Below are 23,421 nucleotides of genomic sequence, written 5' to 3' on the forward strand. Positions count from 1 at the left end.
ACACAGACATACACAGTCAGACATAAAGCTGGGAAGGTGAAGCAGCCCAGACAAAGAAAAGCCGAGTGCAACTTAGACGGGCTGAGTCACTTCTGTTTATTTTAGGAAAATATGATAATAGAAAGAAATGATGTTGCAGAGAGTGATGAGGGGGTAGAGAGGAATGGAGGGGGGGGGGGGGATTTAGTTTGTATTGCAATGAGTGAGTGTGTGTATGCATGTGTAATGTGCAAGTGGCAAACCCCAGGGGTGTGGGGGAGGGAAAACTGGCAAAGGATCAGTGAGAGGTGAGCGAAGAATAGAGCGAGCTGAGGGTTTTTTGGGGGGTGTTGATGATGTGCAAAAAAATGATGGGAATGATTGAAGTGGCAGTGTGTATGAAAAAGACTGTTTTCATACATTGGACAAAGGAAGACGAGAGAGTACAGGACAGGGCAAAGAACTCCTAAGGATGCTCAGTTTTTGGATTTGCATACTGTATGTTGCCTTTCTGACACATAAGTTTACTTTTGGGAACATAGATGAGGTTCAAAAAGAATGTAGATGTACAGTCTGGAGAAGTATCATAAAAAATTAATGATTCTGTGGCTTTTTACAGTCAAGTTAAGTATAGCTCTGTCCTAAAAACACTGCTACACACATTAGTTTCAGCTTCATTTATAGAGTAGCATTTATTTGCTTAATAAGGGCTGTAGCTTGCTGCCAAATATAATGTAAATTACACAAAAATACATTTAAAAAAAGTGAGGAAAAAAAAAACTGACTGCACAAATTCAGCAAATGGATACACATGCACACACACGCACAAGTGAAAAAGGTCTTTCATGTTGACTCCCCACAGAACGGGGAAGTGTGTATGTGTGTGTGTGTGTGTGTGTGTGTGTGTGTGTGTGTGTGTGTGTATGTGTGTCATAAGCGGAGGCGTGCCTCGCCATTCACCCTATGATGTCCTGCCTGTGACTGCAGGGGAGGAGCTACAACAACCTCATTGCCACCTTGCAGACAAAGACAGCGTGAATTTGAGAATGTGTGTTTGCATGTGTGTTGACACTTCATTCACACTGAATTAACCCACATGCACACAGACACACACACACACACACACACACACACACACACACACACCACACACACATTTAACTACTTCTACAAAATATGTTCCCAAACACATTACTATTCTTCAACTTAGAAACCACTGTGGTATCAAAAAGCACAATACGTTTGTCCAAATTAAAGAGAAAAATAAGTAATACATGTTTTAAAAAAAAGACTCCTTGGGAATACACATAACATGAAAATTGAGAGGCATACTGACATACTTCTCTCTCTCCTTCACTTATCATCTCTATTCCCTCCCTCCTCCTTCTTCTTCTCTGTTCTGTCCTAGAAAATGACCTTGCAGGTTGTACCGGTGTACTACACTCACAGGCTTTGTGACACACTGTCTTACCTGCAGAAACACACACACATACATAGGCACCTGAGGCCAAGCACTTCAACAAAACACACACATGCATGCAGACACACACACACACACACACACACACACACAAACACACACACTGCTGCGAGATGGTTTTCCTGGCAGAGATCTGCTAAATTGATCGCTGTTCAGACGTTGCAGAGGCCAGATGTAATGAATCAATCACACATGCACCAGCCTCTGGAACAGCAGCTACAGCCAAGGCCACAGGCTCTGCTGCCCTGCTTTGATTCAGAGTCAACCTCCACATTAACATGACTGGGAGGGAATGGCAAGGTTTAGCAAGATGGACTGGGAGATCCATAGACGCGGGAAGTCTCTGATATTGGGATCGATAATAGCAGCAGACAACTTCACTTAACAAAAAAACACACTTTTCACGAATATTTTATGCACAGGGCAGAATCTATTGACCACATGTCTGGGCAGTTCAGCCAAATGCTAAACGGTGTACTGTGAACAGTCACACAGTTGCAAAGCTGACCAATTTAAGTCAAGTAAACAAAAGTGATACACCCGAACAAAGACAGGGAAACATCATCCACCTGCACAGTCTCAAGGACAACCTGATCATCAGACACCGATCAATCAAAACAAGAGACAGCTGAGTGTGAAAGACATGCGCTCAATCTTCTCACCTTTGTTTGATCCATTCCTTCGTGTCTTTCCTCTCCTCCCTCCCCTTTAAGTAGCCTAAAGGTGAGGCTGAGGACATGGGAATCGTTGCAAAAGTAACTAAAGCACAAACAAATACTGTCCACTTGACTCCTTGGGCTTTGCACGGGAGTTAGAATATTCTAAAGAATAGGGGTGAGGTCTGGTGGTAAATAAAGGCGGAGAAGATCAAATTGAAATAAAATGGAAGTATTTTACAAAATGAAACCACTATCTGTGCTGAATCGTGCAAAAATATTTCCTTGATGGTTTGATCAGACTCTGAACAAGGCTTATCTTTATTATATTTATCATTCAAAAAACACTTCCATTAAATGGCTAAAGCCTGAGTCACTAGCCCATAACACAACTATAAAACAAATGGCATGTTCTGGCATTTAAGGATTGGGCTTTGTTTTTGTTCTTCCATTTTTGTTTCTTTTGCTTGATGCCAGAAATTATTATAGTATACAATCCAATGAAACTAAAAAAAACTAACAAATACAAATTATTACTAAATAAATACAAATTTCTTGAAAGTCTCTTTGTTGTCACCTCTCAGTGCAGTGGATCATAGCTGGAGTCAGGTCTAAAGCCTGGATAATCTATGTCTGATCATTAGCATCACCCACAGAGACTTGACCTGCTCCATCCATCACAGCAACCTGCTCTTCCCTGTCTGCCCTCACTCTCTCTCCAACCACGGCACGCTATGCTCTCCTTTAAGCCTACTGCTCCACATACAGTACGATCTGCGGGTCAACTTCCATATTACAGTCTTTTTTTTGTTGTTGATGCAGAAACACAAATTCACCCACAAGCTGCACTGCATCAGACTGCGAAAACTAAACGTTCCGATCCGTTTAGCTCAGAATGCTGCGCGAACCGAGTCAGCACCGAGACCCGAATCCTATACAGGCAAAATACGTGCGACACTTCTTCAAGAAACCGATGCTCGACTCCGAAGCATCGTTGCAAAAACAAAACAGAAATACTGGGAGGGTTGTTTTCAGTTGTGCACTTACCTTCAGGTTCCTCTAGAGTTGATTAATTTAAGAATGTCGGTCAAATGCAGCTGAGTTGCAAAACGAAACACAAGCGTGTCTTTCCACTCTCAGAGAGAGAGAGAGAGAGAGAGATGCTGCGGACAGGAGGAGGTGGAGCGGTGCTGATGCTGCAGCCGACACCTGGCAGAGCATCCTTCTATCAGGCGCCCGGGCTTCTCTCTCTCTCTCTCTCTCTCTCTCTCTCTCTCTCTCTCTCTCTCTCTCTCTCTCTCTCTCTCTCTATTCTCTCTCTCTCAACACATTTGCGCTCTCTGCTGGTTCATGTGAGACATATGATGAAAAGCGATAAAAGCAGTGGGTTTCATAATAAAAAGCCCCCCGAAGGAGTCTGGATGTTGATAAAGCTCGTTCTATTGACAATAATTATGCATAGCCTAAAACATACACGGACTTTAACAAAAAGGACAAGGTTAAAGGACAGGCAAAAACAGTGTCTTAACTTAAGGCAGCGAATGCCTGCTATTTAGCCTACACGTTGACAGTGGTATTTAAGTTTCTATGTGGGATTTTGTGATTGGGCATTAGCTTAAGTTTCTAAAAACTAAGATCCTTCTTTCAGCCCCTCATTTTCAGTATCCCTGGTTCAGTTCGGTCCAAATACTACCAGCAGATGGCGCCAAAGTAAAGACATTTTAAATCCCACCTACTGTCTTTCAACGAAAAATATAACAAAAAGGGCAATATGTGTCTTTTTTCTTTGTTAGTCAGTGACATGTCAGACAGTTGTTTAACACTGTAAAATCTGGAAGCCAGTTTATTCTGGCCTTAGGCAGGTGCATACCTAAAAGCTCCATTAAAAGCTAAGGATGAATAACAAAATGAGAAACCATTTATGTGACTCAAATATACTGTTTTTGTGCTTATTCAACATTTACTGTACACATTTTAAACACACTGAAAGCCAACAACGACCAAGGAAAATGCATGCAAAAAAAGGAAAGAAAAAGTCTGAGAGATGAACACATCAAAATGACATGAAGCCATCAACACTGGTGATGGATTTTAAAACATCAGAAGGCTTATTATGTGACAGACGTTACATAAAGCTATAGGTCAGTAGGGGTTTAAAGTAGCATCAAAGAAGAGAAACAAGAAATTCCTTTTTTAATATATTTTATTTATAATATATGTTTTTTTTACATACAATCCTACTCATTTCAGAAAAAAAGTAAACACTGTGGTTTGGCGTGGCAGAAAATAAAAAAAAACAAGTACTGATTACATCAGAAGATATATTTTATACACATGAATTCCTTCGTATATTCACAACTAACAAGGAGACTTAACACTAAAACAGGAATCAGTTGAATTGTTGTTATACTGTGCATAGTTAGATTTCTTTGAAACATTCAATTTTTGGGATTTTGCATGTGCTTTGACCATTTGTGAAACTGCAAGTTTGTAGTTGAGGGATTATCAAAACATACATTGATAAATTTCAGTATTATTACTTTGTGTAACAATTAAACAAGGTATATTAACGTGTTGAGTAAACAAATGATCAAAACCCCTGTCAGAAATGCATTGTTGACAAAATATACTTTCTGAAGAAGTAATGTGATGTCACAGATGTATTATTACACTCCTACTACAGCCCATGACCACAATTTGTGAGCACCACTTGTTTTTGCCACAGTCATCCCAATATCCCAAAGTTATCATGTTATAACTGCACTTTTTAATAAGGCAATAATGGCTAAAGTCATGACAATAAAAGGTGAAGGCAGTGATATTGCCAACCCTGAGGATAAAGTTTCAGTTGCACTGATCAAGTAAACACGATATAAGGAAAACAATGTCAGACACAAACAGGGCAACATAACATAAGCCTTTTCTCCAATTTACAAATAATTTACTACAAGAAATATAAACAAAATCTTATATACATAATCTTGATTGTACATGTTTTATAGAAAGCCACTGTGTTGTGAAGGACTCCCGAAACTACAATGAATGCACTTACAGTAAAGGTTCAAATTCATGGGAACATGATATAAGTGTTCATGAATAGGTCTGAATTTAAATGATGAATTAAACTTTCGTTAAAGGGGAACTACACCAATTTTACACACCAAAGTCTGTTTGCAGTTCTGGGGGAGTACTACTGCATGAACACTTGTGTGAAAACACCTTTTGTTGTGTCTGATTAATTGCCTCAAGCCATGTTACTTGAGGTAACGTCAGTTGGGTCTGAACACCACAAGTTTGAAAATGTAAAATACTGTGGGTGTGGATTTAGAAAGAAGTGAGATTATCAGCAGCTAGCATAACTACTAGCATAACAAACCCAAATCTCCAACTGAACTGTTGGAGGTTGAGTTGCATTGTGGGCAATGTAGGCGCCAGGTTTCGACAAGGAAGAAGAATGCTATGAGTGCATTGCTTAATCAGTGGAGTACTCTTTTATGTTTATGAAAAAAGAAAATATCTAAGCATTAGATATTTTAATGACAACAACAAAAATGTATGTAAGTAAATGTACAAGCGTGACAAAATCCTACCTGATCAAATTCTTCATTGGCTTTTACTTAACTGTAAATATTAAGTTGAATCAGATCCATAATCTGAAAAGCACACTGGAAATGACCGTGTTTTCGGAAGCGGGTAATCAAATAAGAAAAATGAATAAACACGAGAAAAGGCGTCAAATAAATTGAGAAAAAAAACATGTTCTTCCAAATTGAAGATTTTAAGAAGGAAAAATGTCAGCCTGTATTCTTTTTTGAAATGAGAAGCTACATGTTACAAGCTACAGATGCAAAAAGACACAGCAGCCAGCACTGTGAAAATCAACTATCATCTAATGTTACATGGGATTAACTGACATTCAGCAACTCACAATGTCTTCATCTGATGCTCAACATGCATGCGGGCTCACAAACCAGATTCCATATATTTGCCAAGGGTATTAAATATCCCAAATAAGATTTTGCATTTTAACAACTGTCATTAGTATTGTGAAGAGGATGTAAAATCAGGTATCTGAGGAGGGGCTACATGTAGATACCAACCACGTTTCTTGCCACCATTTCTTCCTGTCATCAACCATGGCCAAAATAACCACTATTGTTGCTTTGTACCTGTTGTGGAAGACCCAGATTTGCCAGAAAACCAAACGCTGTCGTGTCTGGATTAATAACATAATTCAAAACACAGCTCAGTCAATTTCACTGCTCATAGAAGGCTACAATATTTTTTTCCTCCATTTCAGATTTAACAAAGTCAGGACTTCAGGAGATGCTGATTGGCTCTCCTGACACAGCATCACGCAAATTCTTTGCGCAAGTTGAAAGATTTAAACTGGCGTGAATGGCGCAAATTTTGCGTCACATCATTTGCTTCGCCGACCACCAATTAGCGTCTATTCTTGTCTTTGGGCATGTGTCTTTCACATTTGGTGTCAACAAAGCATTAGACCAATCACTTCCTCTGTATCTCTGTATCCCAGCGTAAGGAACTGTCCAACAGCACATGTTGTTTGGTGTCTTGTTACAGACATTTCTGTATCACAATTTTCAGCCAGATCCAAGGCTTTTGATTGCTGGTATCAATGCAATCCTTCGGACCTAAAATTGGACTCATGGTAACCGTAAGCTACAGCTTCCTGCTGGCCCACTTATACTGTGCAGCCATTGGCCCAACCACCCTTTTCTGCTAGTGAACGGGGTAATTATATCATTGACAAGTGTGTTGCAGTGTATTGTGCAAGCTCTCACAGTGTCTCCCTGTCTCTCAGGGGAGGACTGCTAGAGCAGCATTTCAACATCAGTTACATAAGAGTTGTCAGGTTTAAAAGAATGTAGCTATTGGAACTAATCTGTATTTTATCTAATTTTCAGAGGTATGTAGATATATATACATAAGGTACTGTAATACAATAATACAAAAGATGTACTATTGTAAAATGTTCCCGTACCCAGACGAAAGCTGTTACACATGTGCACACAGTCCGACTGCCAGCAATGTAACCCAGACCTCAACTCAACCTCCTGAAACACTGAAATGTCTCAAACACGAGCCCCGCCCCCCAGACAGCCAAGCGATAACGAGCAGTTGAAGCTCAAGGCTAAGCAAAAAGGGTAACGTAGTGTATTACAAAATACTAAATTAACAGAACATGTCAATTATGGCTCAAGAAGTTCTACTTTTGCATGAGTATTCTCACGAGTTTTCTACCCAGCAGTCAATAGGTAAAGTCACAGTTTTGTGAATTTTAGGTCAAAGTTATGTATGATTACTTTCCCCCAAAAGGGAAAACTGCCAGTGAATGACAGGGAGTCGTCAAGTCAAAAAATATTCTTACACAGACAGACTGGCGTCAGGGGAGGTCGAGATGTACACAACATGTTTTAATGCGTCCTACAAATCTTCATCGTCCTCTTCCCTGGCATTGATGCCATTGCGCAGGAAGGCCTCTTTTTCTATTGACATGGCTCCTGAATCATGGTCGCACTTGAAGCCATTCATCTCTGTGTCTGGCGAGCGATGACGAGCGCCCTCAATGCTGTGATGAATCCCATAGCCGAAGTAGATCACAAAACCTTAAAAAGCAGTGCAAGACATGTTAAAATCCACCTCTTTTGCTAGATTTTCGTCTATTTCTCGTTCCCAAAGGGAAAAGCTTATTACAGAAGAACTGCAAGGTCAAAATGCATGTATGAGGCTTCATTTGAAACCTAAATTATTCTAGTTTATGGGAATGTGCTTGATTAGCATGAGATTAAAATAAAAACATACACTACAGCAGTTCAAACATGGTTCAAAATAGTTATTTTGGTCCCGTCAAAAAAAAAAAGGTCATTTTTGAAAAGAAATAACTAAAACATACTTTGTGCCACACTATGCAGAACACAACACATACCTTCTACACCTTGTCAACGAGACCTTTATAAAGTATCAGAACACTACTCCTAACCTAATTGTCGCTGGCAACCTGGTGGATGTAGACAGTTAAAGAAATGGACTAGTAGAGCCCGTTGGGATTAGTAATTAGTAATTAAACTTAAACAGCTAATGTAAGTCGAAACTGCCTGCAAGCTTCTCCTGTACTATACGGTAATTTCTCTACTGTGCGACAGTAAGTCGCATGGTTATGACACAATCGTTTGCCTATTTTTATAAAAAAAACGTCTGCTACGGAGCCATAACGTGAGATACAAGGTAATGGAGCCTTTCGTGTTTCTTTAAAAATAAACAATGGACAAATAAAGTCTTTAAACGCTTCAGATGTAAAGTTATTCGCTGTCAAAGTGACGTCAAAATGAATGGCAGTCAATGGGATGCTAACGGCGGGTGAGAGCTAGGTAGCATTAAAATGGCGCCATAGGAGCTACGCGTTGCGGAGAGAGGTTTACCCCCTTGGTTTCGGAGAGAGGTTTACCCCCTTGGTTTCAACAGGTTAAAACAGTTCCTGCTTGCAACTGTGTTTTGCATAATGATGACATAATAAGGCTGACTGAATGGTCACCTTGTTGGACTGCCTATTTTAAGTTACTAAAATAAACAAAATTCCAGTTGTGTGTAATTAGTCTGAGAGCCTCTGCAGTGAAGGGTACAAGTAGGAAAACCAACTATTTTTTTGCCAGAGACAATCAAGTGAAAGGTGTTAAGTCAAAAGACTTTGTTTCCTTTTAAGGGATCAATACAAATTCTAGAACTAGTATGTCAGTTTAAACCCTGAGACTACCTACCTATAGCCATCCAGACAGCAAACCGTATCCAAGTGCCTCTGTCCAGCTGCATCATCAGGAAAACATTTACAAACATGCTGATCACTGGAATAAAGGGTAGCAGTGGAACCTTAGGAGGCAAATATAGAAAGGAGACATGGCGACTTGTGTTAAGCAAACATAAAGTGTGTTGAAATAGATACAAAATCTAATGCAGACTATCCTACACAGATTAAGTTTCTGGAATCAAACCTTGAAGGAAAGTTTTGTCTTGCTCTCAGGCTGTCTCCAGATGATAAAGGTGAGAAGAAGACACACCATGAAGATGACACCGAGGGCTACGATGTTCCACACAGCAGTGCCTCCCTGCACTGCCATTATACTGAACACCAGGATCAATGTTCCTGCAGAAGTACATATGTTTGTATATCATTTCATGTATAACTCTGCATGAGTGCCATTTAATTTAACATGCAGGACTCAGTTAATATATTTTAAATTAATCCATTGAATGTATGATCACCTACCCATGAGAGAGGCACAGGTGTTGACAGCGAAGCCTGAAAGTGTGGATGGCTCAGGGTTATTTGGGAACAGGAGATTCTTAAAGCTGAACCTCTCTTCCACACCAGGCAGGATACCCATACTGGGGACACTGATGCCGTCGCCCAGGTCCACATCATCGTGGGTATTTCCCATCTGATACACATGATTGGGCTGCTCGGGCTGGTACCTAACACAATAAAAAAAAAACAACACATCACTGAAAATAGTTAATAGTCCCAGCGGTAACACAGTGATAAAGAACACATAACCTATTGCAACACCAGTGCACAATGTCTATGAGTAATGTCAATCATATTGTAGTGTCAACTGCAGTCATAATTTGTCTGGTGGTAAATTAATGGAGTAGGAAACTGCTTTCAACAAGGCTGACTTTCACTGTTTGCTAAAAAGAGATATAAACATATGTGGCAGCAGGAAGATAGTGATGGAACTGTTAAAGCAATAGTGTGTAGTTTCTGTTGCCCCCATGAGGAATTCTAAGTAATGACAACAACAGTGACGGCGCGTCCACATGATACAGCCTTCCATGATCGCGCACGCGCCCCCACCCCTCCTCCACGCAGTTGCTAGTAGCCAAAGACTACACAGAGGATTAAAAAAACATGATGGACTCTTCAGAAAAGGTAATTATCTTCAGTCGAGCTTCTGCGCGGGAAAGTCACCGGACGACACAATCTTCTGAACATGGCCATACTGAGAAATGCAGAGAGAGTTGTGTGGAGCTGACAGTCTTAATTAGCTTTGTAGCAACTCATTTGGCAATGGCTTGAATGTAACGGACGTTCATTAATATCAAAAAGTTACGCACTAAAGCTTTAAGTGTTTCAGCTTTAAGCTGGACCAACTCTAAAATAGTGTCCCTGGTGAAAGTCTATAGTTATGTTGCCTCACTGACCTGAGAACCAAAACACAGGCAGCCACTAATGTGTAGGCCAACAGCGTCCCTATTGACATCAGGTCAACCAGGTCCTTCAGGTCGAACAGAAATGCCATGATAGCTAGAAAGAGACAAAAAAAAGAAAGGGTTGGAAAGATTATAATACTTATTTTGATCCTGGGAAGCTTTGTTACTGTACAAAATAATTAGAAAGGACTATAATGACTTTTAGAAACGGTCCTCTGATTTTCCATAAACATGGAGTTTAAATGTGTTGGTCTTGTGTGATAACTTTTACTTTTTAGCTACGCTAGCTAGCTAACATGCTAACATCATATCGGCTAAACATCAGCATGTTAGCATTGTCATTGTGAGCATGTTGTTAACATTAGCATTAAGCTTAAAGCACTGCTGTGTGCTACTACAGCACAAACATTTTCAATTAGAAATGAAATGACACTAAGAAATGGTTTAAATGTTTGGTAACACTTTACTTGAAGGTATCTACATAAGAGTGACATGACACATGTCATGAAACAGTCATGACACATGAACCTAAAGATAACTTGTCATGACAAAAACCGAATGACACTTACTAAAAGAAGCGTCATGTCATAAACGTTTATGACTTGTTTATAATGTTTATGACACGTTCATGAGTGCACTCTTATGTAGATATACCTGCAAGTAAAGTCTAACCAAATGTGCAATGGTTACAAGTAATGGTTATGCCACACTTTCTCTGTTGCTATGTGTATGGCAAAGAGGTCAAAGTTGATTGTGCAGGTTGTACTCTTTTTTCTCTCTTAATTTTTTTAAAATAAACTTTCACATCATCTCATACCTTTCTTCTCCTCTGTATGCAACAGCCCTCTTAATCCCCCTCTCTTCTTCCCTCTCCTTAAATACAGGCCTCTGTTTTCCTTATCTGTTCCTATTTCACATTCCCTATCCATCTTACCAGACATAACCCCGGCAGCAACAGTAGACGTTATGGGGGATTTCCTCTCGCTGACGTGGGCCAGGAAGGAGAAGAGCAGGCCATCCCGAGCCATGGCAAAGATGATTCGGGGTAGGGGGAACATGGAACCCAACAGACTTGGGAAGTGTGGGAAGAAAAACGTCAGATTGGGACGACAGTTGAAGGTGTAATGGTAGAGGAACAAGGGGAAAGGAAGGATTAAAGGAGGTCAATAAGGGGAAAAGGGGAAGAATTTGCAAAAGATGACGAATACGGTTAGCAAGATGGGAGTTGCGGATTAGGGTGGGAGAACGGGCAACAGGAAATGAGACTAGCTGCACTGTATAGCAGCAGGGCATGATGTTGGGCCAAGGATATTCTGATGCCAGCATGCAATTTAACTCCTCCTTAAATAGCAAATATAGTGCTCCACATGCTTTCCGTTCACTGTAGAAACCTTTGGTTACTTTAGCAAGCAGTTTAGTTTTGTTGTTTAAATTCCTTTTTACACCAAGAAAAAAACAAAGTCCAGCCACTGACCCATGTTAGAAAAATGACAAAGAATAACCTGGTGAAAATAGATGTTGTTTTAAAACATGCATGTTAGTGTCTCACCTGCCCCAATGCCAGAGGTGAGGGTTGCAGTTAGCAGGGTTTTGGTGCGGGGGCTGATCCTCGCAATGAACTTGAAAAGCAGCCCATTGTTAGCCCTAGCCCAGATCACACGAGGGAATAGGGAACAAAGCACCCAGCAGGGGGGGAGACCAGGATATATATAGTATCCACCAGTGTTGCAGTCAAGAACACCTAAAGCGAGACCAAGTCATCACCAAGACCAGAGTGTATAGAGACCAAGTCAAGACCAAGACTTTGAGGGGTTGAGACCAAGTCAAGACATAGACCAGACCAGTGCCAGAGCTTCTCCTGTCTCTCGCATTCCCTTTCTTGGGTGTGCGTAAGGGGGTTAACAGTAACAAATTCCAAATTAGAAATGAGTCAAGTTATTGGTTGCATTTGAAGCAGGAAGTTTTACATCCAATCACAGTAATGATGTTAAGACATACAATTAGACAACGCAGAGGCAATTTAGTGATGGCCTGTCTATGCAGTTGTGGTCTTGACCGGTCTTGAAATAAAATCTAGAGTCCTCTTTATCCGAGACTAGACCTTCAAAAAGTGGTTTTGAGACAAAGACCTCACAGATGCAAGGAAATCATACAGTACATTTACATATAATAGTGGCATGCAGGAACATGTTTAATATCAAACCACACATCTGTTCACACCCATTAACCATTAAAATCAAGGTTAAATATACTACGCAAACCTTTTTAAATCAAATATAGAATAGATAATTATTTATCAATACAAAACAGTCATACAAAATAAAAGTCTGTATGTACAATAACTCCACCATAACCATTAAAATCTGATTATTATTAAAAAGAAACTTGTGGTGGCCTTTGGTGAGTTACATAATCACACACTGATAGTACAATATATTCTTAGCAGTACTCTTATTTTAAGTCAAGGGATCAAATCCCTTCTGAAGTTAAATATACATTAACATAGTCTCACACACATGCACATGCACATGAATGAAAAGCACACAAGCATGCATTTAAAGCTAATGGCAGACCAATGCAGGTGTGTGTAACTGCTTACCTAGTAGAGAGGGCACAAAGAGAGCCAACAGCTACAGCATATTTGGCTCCTCCCCAGCCCACATAATTAAAAGCTACAGGCAGGGGGCTGTTGTTATCCAGCAGGTAGTATGGCATCATGAGGGTGAGGGCTGCAGAAACACCAAAGTACGCTACGAAGCAGATAAGCAGCGAGGATACAATGCCAATAGGGATGGCTCTCTGGGGGTTCTTCACCTCTTCACCTAGGGCGTAGACAAGGAGCAGACAGTTAAACGGGGCAAAAAGTAAAAGTTTGCCTATTTGTTACTTCACCAGGTACTGACATTTGCATTCAGTTTTTTAAAGGAAAAAAATCCTGCCTTTTGTAGTTTCAAGACACACATCTCCCTTCCCAGTATTAGCATTATCAACTGCTCAATAGCATTGGGCAGTGCCACATATATGTGCTACCAAATGGAAGAAAAGAAAGAAAAGGACAAAGCACATTTTATTTTTGTCAGACACAAAGGATAAAGAAACTATTTCCTGCATTTCACTTAGGAGACAATCACTTTTACTTTCTGAAATAGTCATTTGTCTGAGCAGATTGTACACACCATTTACTCTTTTATGGTTGTATTGGAAGAATTCCAGTAAATGTGGAAAACGGGGCAAACAGAAAAAAAATTTTGCACAGTACTTTGCAACAAACTGAACAAGGATTTTCCCTGTACACCAACCAGACTGAAACACCCAACCATTTAGCTGCAGGTGATTATGCAACAGAGCTCCTCAGGCAAACACTCACGACTTGTTCTGCAATGAAATCACATTGCGATGATGGAGTGTGTATAAAACTGTCGGGATCCTCTCCTACACCACTATTCATGACAGGTGACAGCGATTGATAGGTTCAGATTATTGGAAGGTCGGGGGTCTACATATGTGTGTGCGTGTGGAGGGGATAATGGCTTCATGCCAACTTAACGGTTGGTAGCCAGAATAACACACACACACACACCACACACACACACACACACACACACACACACACACACACACACACACACACACACACACACACACACACACACACACACACACACACACACACACACGATATAATGGTTTAGTGCTCTCTGAGAGTGTGTGTGAGAGACATGCCCCCACAAGGCATACTCAAGCAATCACTCAGGGTCAACCTCTAACTAGCCAATTAGAATTCAGGAACAAGAGGGGTGGGAAAAGCCGGGGGGGCCAGGGAGCAGGCAAACTGGAAGAAACTCCCTTTTTTCTTCTTTTTTTACGATCCAGAGGCCTTGAACCGATTAAACAGAACTACATGCATAATGACACACACCCACAGGTGTAGATCTCAACATAGGGAACATATTCTCCTCAAACCTCATACCATGATGTTGGCCCCCAACCTGTGTCACAGTGCTTTATGTTCCACCAAGAGCTAAATTGGGCCAAACACACTAAACTGCATCTTTTTCACTCCACCCTGTCCCTCTTCTGTAACACTTCTTGATGTTTAGACAAGCTTAGGGTGGAAATGGTCCCAACTCTAGATTGAGTTACAAAACCCCCACCCCCTTCAAATACTGACACATACCCAGGAAGCAGTAGAAGGGATACGACAAGTAGAAAAAGAGGAGAACAGGGCCAACTGAGTGAGTGTTTTCTGCTTTCTTCCAGCACTGACCTGTGGTGGCAATGCAGTCAAATCCAACAAAAGCATAGAAGCAGGTAGCAGCTCCCGATAGGACGCCTGAGAAACCAAACGGCATGAAGCCGCCCTCTCCTAAACTTTCTTTGGTTGGCAGGATTTCTGTCAGACTGAACAAGGAAGGAAAGTATTATTAAAATTAGCAAAGAATAACCTGTATGTGATAAAAGACATTGAAAGGGTCAGTTCACACAAATTACAAACAAACTATGTCGTAAAATCTGTGGATTACCCAGAGTAACTGAGAACCATTAAGTATCAAATATAACATAGGCTGTTTCACAGAAACGTATTTCAAGTTTAAAGATAATAAATTGCAATATATCCAGAATATCGAAATATGTTGAAAAACGCAATAATATCGTATCGTGACATACATGTAAGTATCATAAAATTATCGTATCGTGGGGCCTCTGGTGAATCCCACACCTAGTTCTTACTTGAGGCTGGAGTTACTGGTATTATTGGCATGTAGGATCTCTTCAGGGTCAAGCTGCCAGTTCTTCAAAGTACCTTTGACCAGACCAGACACCACCATGAACAACAAGACTAGGACGTTGATACACGTAAAAACCTTGTTCACCATTGCTGACTCTTTGACCCCAAATGCCAGCAGACCTAGGAAATAGAGAAGACATGGAAAGGAAAAAGGAAATTACAACTTGTTTCGGGGAAGAAGACTGATCTGGAGAGGCAATAAATTTAACTTCGTACAGAAGTTGTGTACTCAAATTTGACAACCAAGATTCTGTAGAGAATATCTGCCACAGCAGCAATGTCAACAAGTTACACGTGTACAAAGTTCAACCGTTGGAAAGAGGGACTAGAAGAAATATGTTTTCCTACCTGTGAGGGTGATTATGATGACAACAGCAAACATGTCAGGGTACTTTGCCAATACACCCGGCGCATTCATCGACATGTACTCTCTGCAGAACTGCTCTATGCGCTTCCCTACCAACTCGTCGAAGGTAGCGCTCCATGCTCGGGCCACACTGGAGGTACCTGAGATGGAGAAAGACCGGTTGAGGTAGGTTTTGTGGTGTCTGTGCTTTTGGTTGTCTTGTTGTACCCTCTCATTCTGTTTCTTTATCTGCATGTGAACACAAACAACAAAAAAAGGAAACAACATAGTAGTAAATACAGCGTTCCATGATATTTACCAATGATATAGGAGAGGATGAGGTTCCATCCAGTGATGAAGGCCCAGAGTTCCCCTACAGTCACATAGGAGTAAAGATAAGCTGAGCCTGTCTTTGGAACACGGGCTCCAAACTCAGCATAGCACAGACCGGCCAACACTGAGGCCAAGGCTGCTATCAGGAAAGACAGCACAATAGCAGGACCTATGGGGCGGGACAATATATCATATGATCAGAGGCTTTAAGATTTGTCTTACAAGACGTCTTCTTTACATTTGCAGCAATGTTAACTTACCTGAATTCTCTCGTGCAACAGCGCCGGCTAGCACGTAGACGCCAGCGCCCAGGGTGCTGCCCACGCCCAGGGCCACGAGGTCAAAAGTGTTGAGGCATCGGGACAGGCGGGAGTCCTCTGTGTTACAGTCCACCACCTTCACCCTCAGCAACTGCTTCCCGAAACTCAACAGCTTATCCAGCGCCATGGATCACAGTCTGGCCTCAGGGAGGTTGACCGGGGTTCAGAGGTCACAGACACCCTAGTGGGAGAGAAAAGATGAGGGACAGTGATTTAAAGTTCCCCACAGTTATAGTTGACTCTGTTGCTTAAAAATAAGACCAGAATTTTTCAATAAACACTGGTCACACAGTGATTTTACATGGGGGGGTGTTATATAACACAGCCCAAATCTGCAATGTTTGACTACTAGCCAAAAAAAAAGAAGCCTATAGGGATAATCCATCTTATTGCTGGATACGTTGCTGACATGTGTTACATAACTCAACTCACAAGAGAGGAGGCAAAGCCCTCGAACCAACAGTTCACAAAGAGAATCGTAGAAAACACTTTCTCGAAACATGCCGCGGAGGCTCATCATCACATAGCGTTACTCCTACATATAGCAGCAGAAACTAAACCCACGAAGACTGTTATTATTTACCTTTGCTCTGGTAGTACAATACAAACAAGGACAATGCGCTACAGTAGTTTCAAACTATCTCTACCCTCTGGAGGCAGCTGAAAGACTTATTTCCTAAGTGGTTGCTGAGAAGATACTCTGTGTCTGTCCAACATGCCATGCACATTCCTCAGTGCTGAGTTCACAAACTGAGAGGTAATACGTGGTGTGTGGATGGAGAAAAAATACAGAGGGCAGATGGAGAAATGAAAAGGGGGGGAAGAGGGGGGTATAAACAATGTCCTGCAGCTACAGTATGTAAGTTGTGGCGGTCTGATAGAAGTCCAGAGTGACATGCAGCGGCACAACACTGTGACCCCTTCCCAGATAATGACACCTCTCCACATGAGGACATAAACCCCAAACGGTCATGTCATGTGGACAGTGCAACAGTCATGTCACACCTCATGGAAACTTCCACATAAGGGTAAGCTAAGGTGACGACCTTGTGGGTTTCGTTTTCTTTCCAGAAAACATTCAGTATGCTCAGATACAACTTTCCTTCCTGGAATTAGACCACGCATAAAAAATAAATAAATAAAATGTCTAAGGGATATAAATTACTTGTATACAAAAAAAGCTTAAATTTGCATTAGGAGAAGTTTACTGTTAGTTTTCCTAGAAAACCGTCAAACACAACCAAAACACAACTATTGCTTTCCTAGAGTATGATATGCCTGACATGCAACCAGCCACATTACTATAATATATAGTATAGTCTAATCTATAGAGATCTAAAAAAAAAAAAAAACATTTCCAAAACACTTTCTATATTATCTATATATTCTATATTAAGAAGCTGTCTAAACGCTGACCAAAAATACTGCCAGTGATACTGACACGATTGTTTGTGGTTGCACCAAATTGTGCACCATAATCAAGCTGAAATTAGTCAGAAGACATTACATTCAGCCACTCCCACCTGCAGCTGCTATTTAGTGTTGCAGATGTCACTATTGTCTGCGCGGTGTCACTGATAATAAATTATGTTGCATGTCAGCAGTAAGGCTCGCTGAATGTTCTTTAGAAATGGTGTGGAAAGGTTTACACAGGTGCAGGCTCTCCTATTGTACCATCGTGGTACTGCCCACCATTAGGATCCTAGAACATGATGATGTTGGTTTTGGAGCTGATTAATTAATCAATTAGTAGACAGAAAATTAGTAAATGTGCTTTGTTATTAAGGAGAAATGGCAACATTTGCTGGTTCCAGCCTCTCAAGTGGGTCTTCTGATAGTAAACTATTTTGAGGTTTTGGACTGTTGGTCAGAAAAAACAACTAAGATGTCACATTGGGCTTTGGGAAAGCTGTAATGGGCATTTTTATAGACCACAAATGTATCTATAAAATAATCAAAATATGAATGGATAATCGTTAGTGGCAGCCCTAGATTATTACACATCTCATTACAGCATTTTGGAGATAATCATACCCAAATAAAATTCCTCCCAAATGAAAATTTAAATGTTTGTGTTGCATTTACTCAAGATGCAAATAGTACTATTATGCCATTATTGTAGCAAAGCTATTTGCAATTTTGTGTGGAGAGTTGTGAAAATGTATCTCAAACCGTGTGTGTGTAATCAGATTTGCAAATGTGTAAAAGAATCTCTAAATGCAAACTGAGAGTTGTGAATGTATAATAATAATAATAATAATAATAATAATAATAATAATAATAATAATAATACATTTATTTTCTAGACACTCAAAGACGCTTTATAGTTTTGGTTACATAGATACAACAAACAGACAAGCTACATAGACAAGGTTACATAACAGACAAAAGAAACAGGAATAGTATACAGGAATTTGCAAATGTGTATTCAGAATCTGTGTGCGTAATCAGATTTGTATATGTGTAAAAAAAAAATCTGCAAATCTGTATTTAGATTTACAATGTCCTGAGAAATGTATAGAGAAATAAATGCGTACACAGATCTGTAAATGCGTACACAGATCTGTAAATGCGTACACAGATCTGTAAATGTGTAGACAAAGCTGCGTACACACCGACTGGAGGTATGTAGGCTGTATTTCTACTTAAGCACAGTGCGAGCAGAGCGCTAAAGACAAATCGCCACACGCATTTGCAGAGCTGTAGCAAAAGTTGCGTGTAAAAAGACAATCGAGAGGCCTGCTGAGTTGTTACTGATGACTGTATTTCCAGCTCTTTTTTCAAATTTAAAAATCTGATTATGCATACATGGATTCTAAATACACATTTACAAATCTCAGTACGCATTAAGGGATTATTTACAATTTGATTATATGCACACACGGATTGAGATACATTTCCACAACTTTCTCCACACATTTGCAAATAGTTCTTTTTTCTTTTTGCTACAATATTGGCACCATATACTTTTTACATATTCAGTAAATGTAATTGCATGCTTAAGAAGTGCAAACAAAGAGCAAATTAACAGTAAATCTAGAGAAATGTCTTTCTGTTGACAAAAAAAAACTATAACGAAAACAACTGTTGCACAAATAATCCATTAAATTACTGGTCCAAACCAACAGCAGTAAGACATGCTTACAGTATATCATTAGAAAATAAGTAGCTGATAATTACACGGCTCGTGTGCCACATTATCGTAAAACCCGGGAAGGTCATTAACAAAAGCTAAGAATGAAAACACTATTTAAATATCCAGGACTAATCTTACAGGAACACACACACACACATACATGCACATAAACGCAGAAGAAAGTAACCTATATGAACCACATGACCCCTCACTGACCTGGGTACTGGGATGTATTATAAGAAGGTATACAGTTCAGTACAATCAGACCAAATAATGACACCTCAAACAGAAGGAAGTCTGACTTCAATACACCATCATATTTGAAACATTAGGCACAACAAAATACACGTACAATGTCAATGCTGCAGATCAATGTCAAAATGCCAATAACCTATGCCCACATGTTGGAATGAGAAAATACATGGAGTACTTACTTGAAAACCACTTACCGATGTGCTTCACCTGTTGATCTGAGTGAAAAGTTTTAAAGAACGCTGACTAATAGTGATTAAAAGACGTATTTGTTAACTATTCTTCAAGCTGCTGTGAACACTGCAGCGCGTTTGACAGCAGCCGTTCTAAAATAGAATCTGGAGGAATCACATGGCTTGGCTATTCCAAGCAGTGCGCGCATGCGCGCGCATACACACACACACACACACACACGCACAGTCAAAATCTAGCAGAAGCTGGCTGACCGTGAACACCTTAATAAATGTATGACTCTGGATACCTGTAAACTCTTATATAATTAGAGTTGCAGTTGCATGGATGAAAACAGTCACAGTAACAGTGTATCTACAAAAGCAGTAGCTTTTTTATGAAATTTACCCCAGCAAGCTCCAACAAGTGGCTGCATCCAGACAAGCCTTTGCATTGGTGTCACTCATGCATCTATGTACATAAATGCATACTGTACATGCATGCTTTGTTTGAATTCCCTGTAATTAAATAATAATACCACTGGAATAAATAGTAAAGTTTCAAAAGTGTAGGGATTAAAGTTACAATAAAAAAAGCATGGTCCCTTCTTATCTCAGTGTACACTCACATACACACACATATCCGACCCAATGTCACTTTAAAAGTGTTTTGGCAGAGAGTAGAGCAGATGAGATGTGGGTAGAGAGCAGAGCCCATCAGTGGGAGGGAGTGGATGAACCGGAAAGGGGGTGTGAGCCTTTGAACCAATGAACGTCGACCATAAATATGACACTGCTTGACATTTAGGATGGCTAGAAGTTCTTTTCAATACCACCTACAAAATAACTAGGTTACATTTTTATTAAATTGCACAGCATTATGTTGGAGGAATAAAAACATGTATGTTGGTGGATTGTTTTCCTGTTTTGGGGTCATTGAGTTCAGCTTTATGCCACATTCACTATAGGCGTCCAGCTGAGTGGAATCATATTCTGAAGGTGGGTTCAGTAAGGAGAAAGAATGACATGCAACAGCAGAGTGTTGAGTGTAAACAAAGTGATGTGTTGCTGCTTGACCAACCATGTGCTCACTGGGTCACCTTGTGCTTGTGCTGGTGGATTTCAACAATGCCTTTGAATCAGTCGGTCAGATAGTTTGACAGTAAAAGGCAAAGACATAGGCAGCCAAGTTTTGACTATAAAAAAGAATGATCCTCCATGATCATCCATGCACTTTACATACACCTTACATTATGACATTTTCACACCTCATTCCTTTTTCTTTGTTTAAAGTTAATAGTTTTGATTTACAATAAAGTATCTTTTTGATTGGCCTATACTTGTTGTTGGTGTCCCCTCATTTCTTTGCCACAGGCCATGAGCCGGTTTGTGACAAGTGGGACATGAGGACTTGAAAGCATATGAAAGAAAGCAAAACAGATATCTCTGTTTAACACTGGAGTCTCTTTGCTGATTATTTGCTGATAATTTGGGCAATCGCTAAAGATTTGGGATATTCAGAAGAAAATGTGCAAATCAGAATATCTAAATTATCCAGTTTTAAACCTATAATATGTTTACATATTATTCAAAAGTTGAAAAAAAAAAAATTGTACACACTGTAATCCATGCAGCTACATTTGCTTACATTTTGCACACAGCTCGTAGCCTGGTTGACACCAGACCCTTCTCAGTTGTAGAGCAAATCTCGAATTTGCCGGAAGTTCGTCAGGGTTTACCCAGGCTACACAGCTCAGGCAAGTCAACATCAAAAACCGATCCATTGCAATGTGTTTCATCCCAACTGTGAGTATAAACTAGATCCACACACTATTCACAGCAAAGTTCACAAGTTATGCTGGTATTACTAATTATACAGGCAACCAAACATGTAGCGTGGAGATGCAGCAGAGAGGAAATATGAAGCCCTAGCATCTCAGGGAACCTGGAAAGCATCCACACACACACACACACACACACACACACACACACACACACTTCAGTGCATTTGTATAGGCAACAAACAGCCCTGCAGTCAGCAACTTGCACGCTAGTGACCCACTTCCAGACCAGCTAAAGTTAGACCGACTGAAACTGCTTTTGCCATGAAGATCTAAAAGGTCAACTCTTGTTACCGAGTCATTCTGAAAATATAGTTAATATTAGAATATAAAAATGCTGTTGTTAATTCAGCAATTATGTCACTCTTTTCGTCACACTTTCTTCTGATTCCGCTTTTACCAAACAGTGTTAATGGGCTGTCACTTATGCCGTATTTCCAGCTGCTTTTTCAAATGCCAAACTCTGGTGAGAATCCATTAGGCTGAGGCAGGTAGTCATTCCTCCTCATCAAACTGGAACACTGTGTAAGCTTTATAATACTATGATAGTTCACACTGTTCTTGTATTATTGTATGTTTACCACAGGAGACTTGACCTTTCCACTTTTATTTTTCCAGAGGATTAAAGTAACAAAGTGTACTGACAGGTTACAGACATCAAGACTACATCAATCTTTTTTTTTATGTTTAAGCCACAGCTAGCCTAATTACTTTTCCTTTACCGTGAGTACATTTTCCACCACTTCTAATTTGCGGCTTGCTCTGCATGTCAGTGCCACTTGCTGCTTTCACTCTAGACCAGTGGTTACCAAACTTTTTTGCATCAACGACCCCCTAAACGATACAAATTAAACCAAGGACCATTTAATAAGATTTCGTCCCAGGATCCCCCTTCTGGTTATAGATGTTTTATTAAAAAAAGTATATAAAAACACATGGCCAAAATATTCATACATTCTGTCATTGTGTTACTTTAAGAATTATAGTGAAAATAAATTATTCCCTATTTTGCTGGAGACCCCCTTAAGGACCCCTGACCCCACCAGCGCCCTAGAATATATTCACCACCGTCCCCCTACAAGGTTGCAAACCTCTCATGGCTGACTTCAGACCAGTTTTGAATCCAGGATAGTTGCATTCCTATACTCCAAATCCCACAGCCACCCCCTTCCTCACATGCATCACCAGCTCTCTTTGGTCGGCTACACTCTACTGACACAGTCCAAGCCAGTCTTAACCTTAACACACCCCAGGGGCCACCGCTCTCATATTACATAGTTACAGACAATGCAAGTAGCCCTTAAATGTAGAACCACCCAAACTACTGGTTCTGCATCATTATAACTAAGTTGCAAGTTGCATGAAAAGGAAATTGTGCAACAAAGTTTAGTTTCTTCGGATTGTGAAGCCCCATTCACAGGCATGCGACAGGAAACAGAACCACTTGGGCTTCTATGAAGCAGTGAAAATGGGGTCCGAGCAAAACGAACATGTGGTTTACAGCATGGGTGCTTTCGTGTATTCACGCACCCATTCCATTTTACGCAAGGGAAATTAGTTTCTCTACTGCTCCGTAGCTGGTGTGCATCACCTTAAAATCTACCCTGAGGCACAGATACTAAAAAGTTAGTAATTACACACTGCTTATCTATTTGCATGTGGCTATGTAGCATAATGCAACGCTGTAAGAGTATTACCTTGTAGACCCTCCGGGCGCGCATGAAGCAGTGATCCAAGATTTCGAGGTGTAGAACGCAAAACTGCGTCGACACAGGGTCGTCGGCAAAGTTGTAAAGTCTCTCAGGTGGTAAGGAGTTTAAAGGGTTTCGGGCTGCTCTGTTTTAGCGCGTTCAGATGGAGGAGAGGCAAACAAGCGGCCCCGCCCGCTCA

General features: G+C 40.4%; 2 protein-coding genes across 6 annotated transcripts in view; both read right to left on the reverse strand.

The window, feature by feature from the left end:
• Positions 1-3,330, reverse strand: part of mtus2a (microtubule associated tumor suppressor candidate 2a) — a 55,685-nt gene extending 52,355 nt beyond the window's left edge. For 2 of the 3 annotated variants that reach the window (XM_039777896.1, XM_039777893.1), the window contains exon 1: positions 3,163-3,330. The gene's annotated coding sequence lies outside the window, so the exon portion shown is untranslated. Of the gene's footprint in view, positions 1-2,121; positions 2,143-3,162 lie in introns of those variants that run through there. The other variant, XM_039777894.1, reaches the window with a different exon arrangement.
• A 1,026-nt stretch (positions 3,331-4,356) lies between these two features.
• slc7a1a (solute carrier family 7 member 1a) lies at positions 4,357-23,403 on the reverse strand. 3 transcript variants are annotated; one of them, XM_039778215.1, is made up of 13 exons: positions 23,229-23,403; positions 16,073-16,313; positions 15,799-15,981; positions 15,482-15,640; positions 15,076-15,253; positions 14,612-14,745; positions 12,944-13,166; positions 11,279-11,415; positions 10,336-10,438; positions 9,401-9,606; positions 9,126-9,277; positions 8,895-9,003; positions 4,357-7,745 (listed from the first exon to the last, which is right to left on the reverse strand). In XM_039778215.1, exons 2-13 carry the CDS (start codon positions 16,257-16,259, stop codon positions 7,564-7,566), a joined length of 1,953 nt encoding a protein of 650 aa, XP_039634149.1. In that variant the 5' UTR covers positions 16,260-16,313; positions 23,229-23,403; the 3' UTR covers positions 4,357-7,563. The 3 variants fall into 3 exon arrangements, with proteins under 3 accessions (XP_039634149.1, XP_039634150.1, XP_039634152.1); XM_039778216.1 differs by lacking the exon at positions 23,229-23,403 and adding an exon at positions 19,703-19,858; XM_039778218.1 differs by lacking the exon at positions 23,229-23,403 and adding an exon at positions 19,718-19,848.
• Positions 23,404-23,421: the final 18 nt, after the last annotated feature.

The sequence above is a fragment of the Perca fluviatilis genome, chromosome 16 (assembly GCF_010015445.1).
Source record: "Perca fluviatilis chromosome 16, GENO_Pfluv_1.0, whole genome shotgun sequence".
Lineage (NCBI taxonomy): Eukaryota > Metazoa > Chordata > Actinopteri > Perciformes > Percidae > Perca > Perca fluviatilis.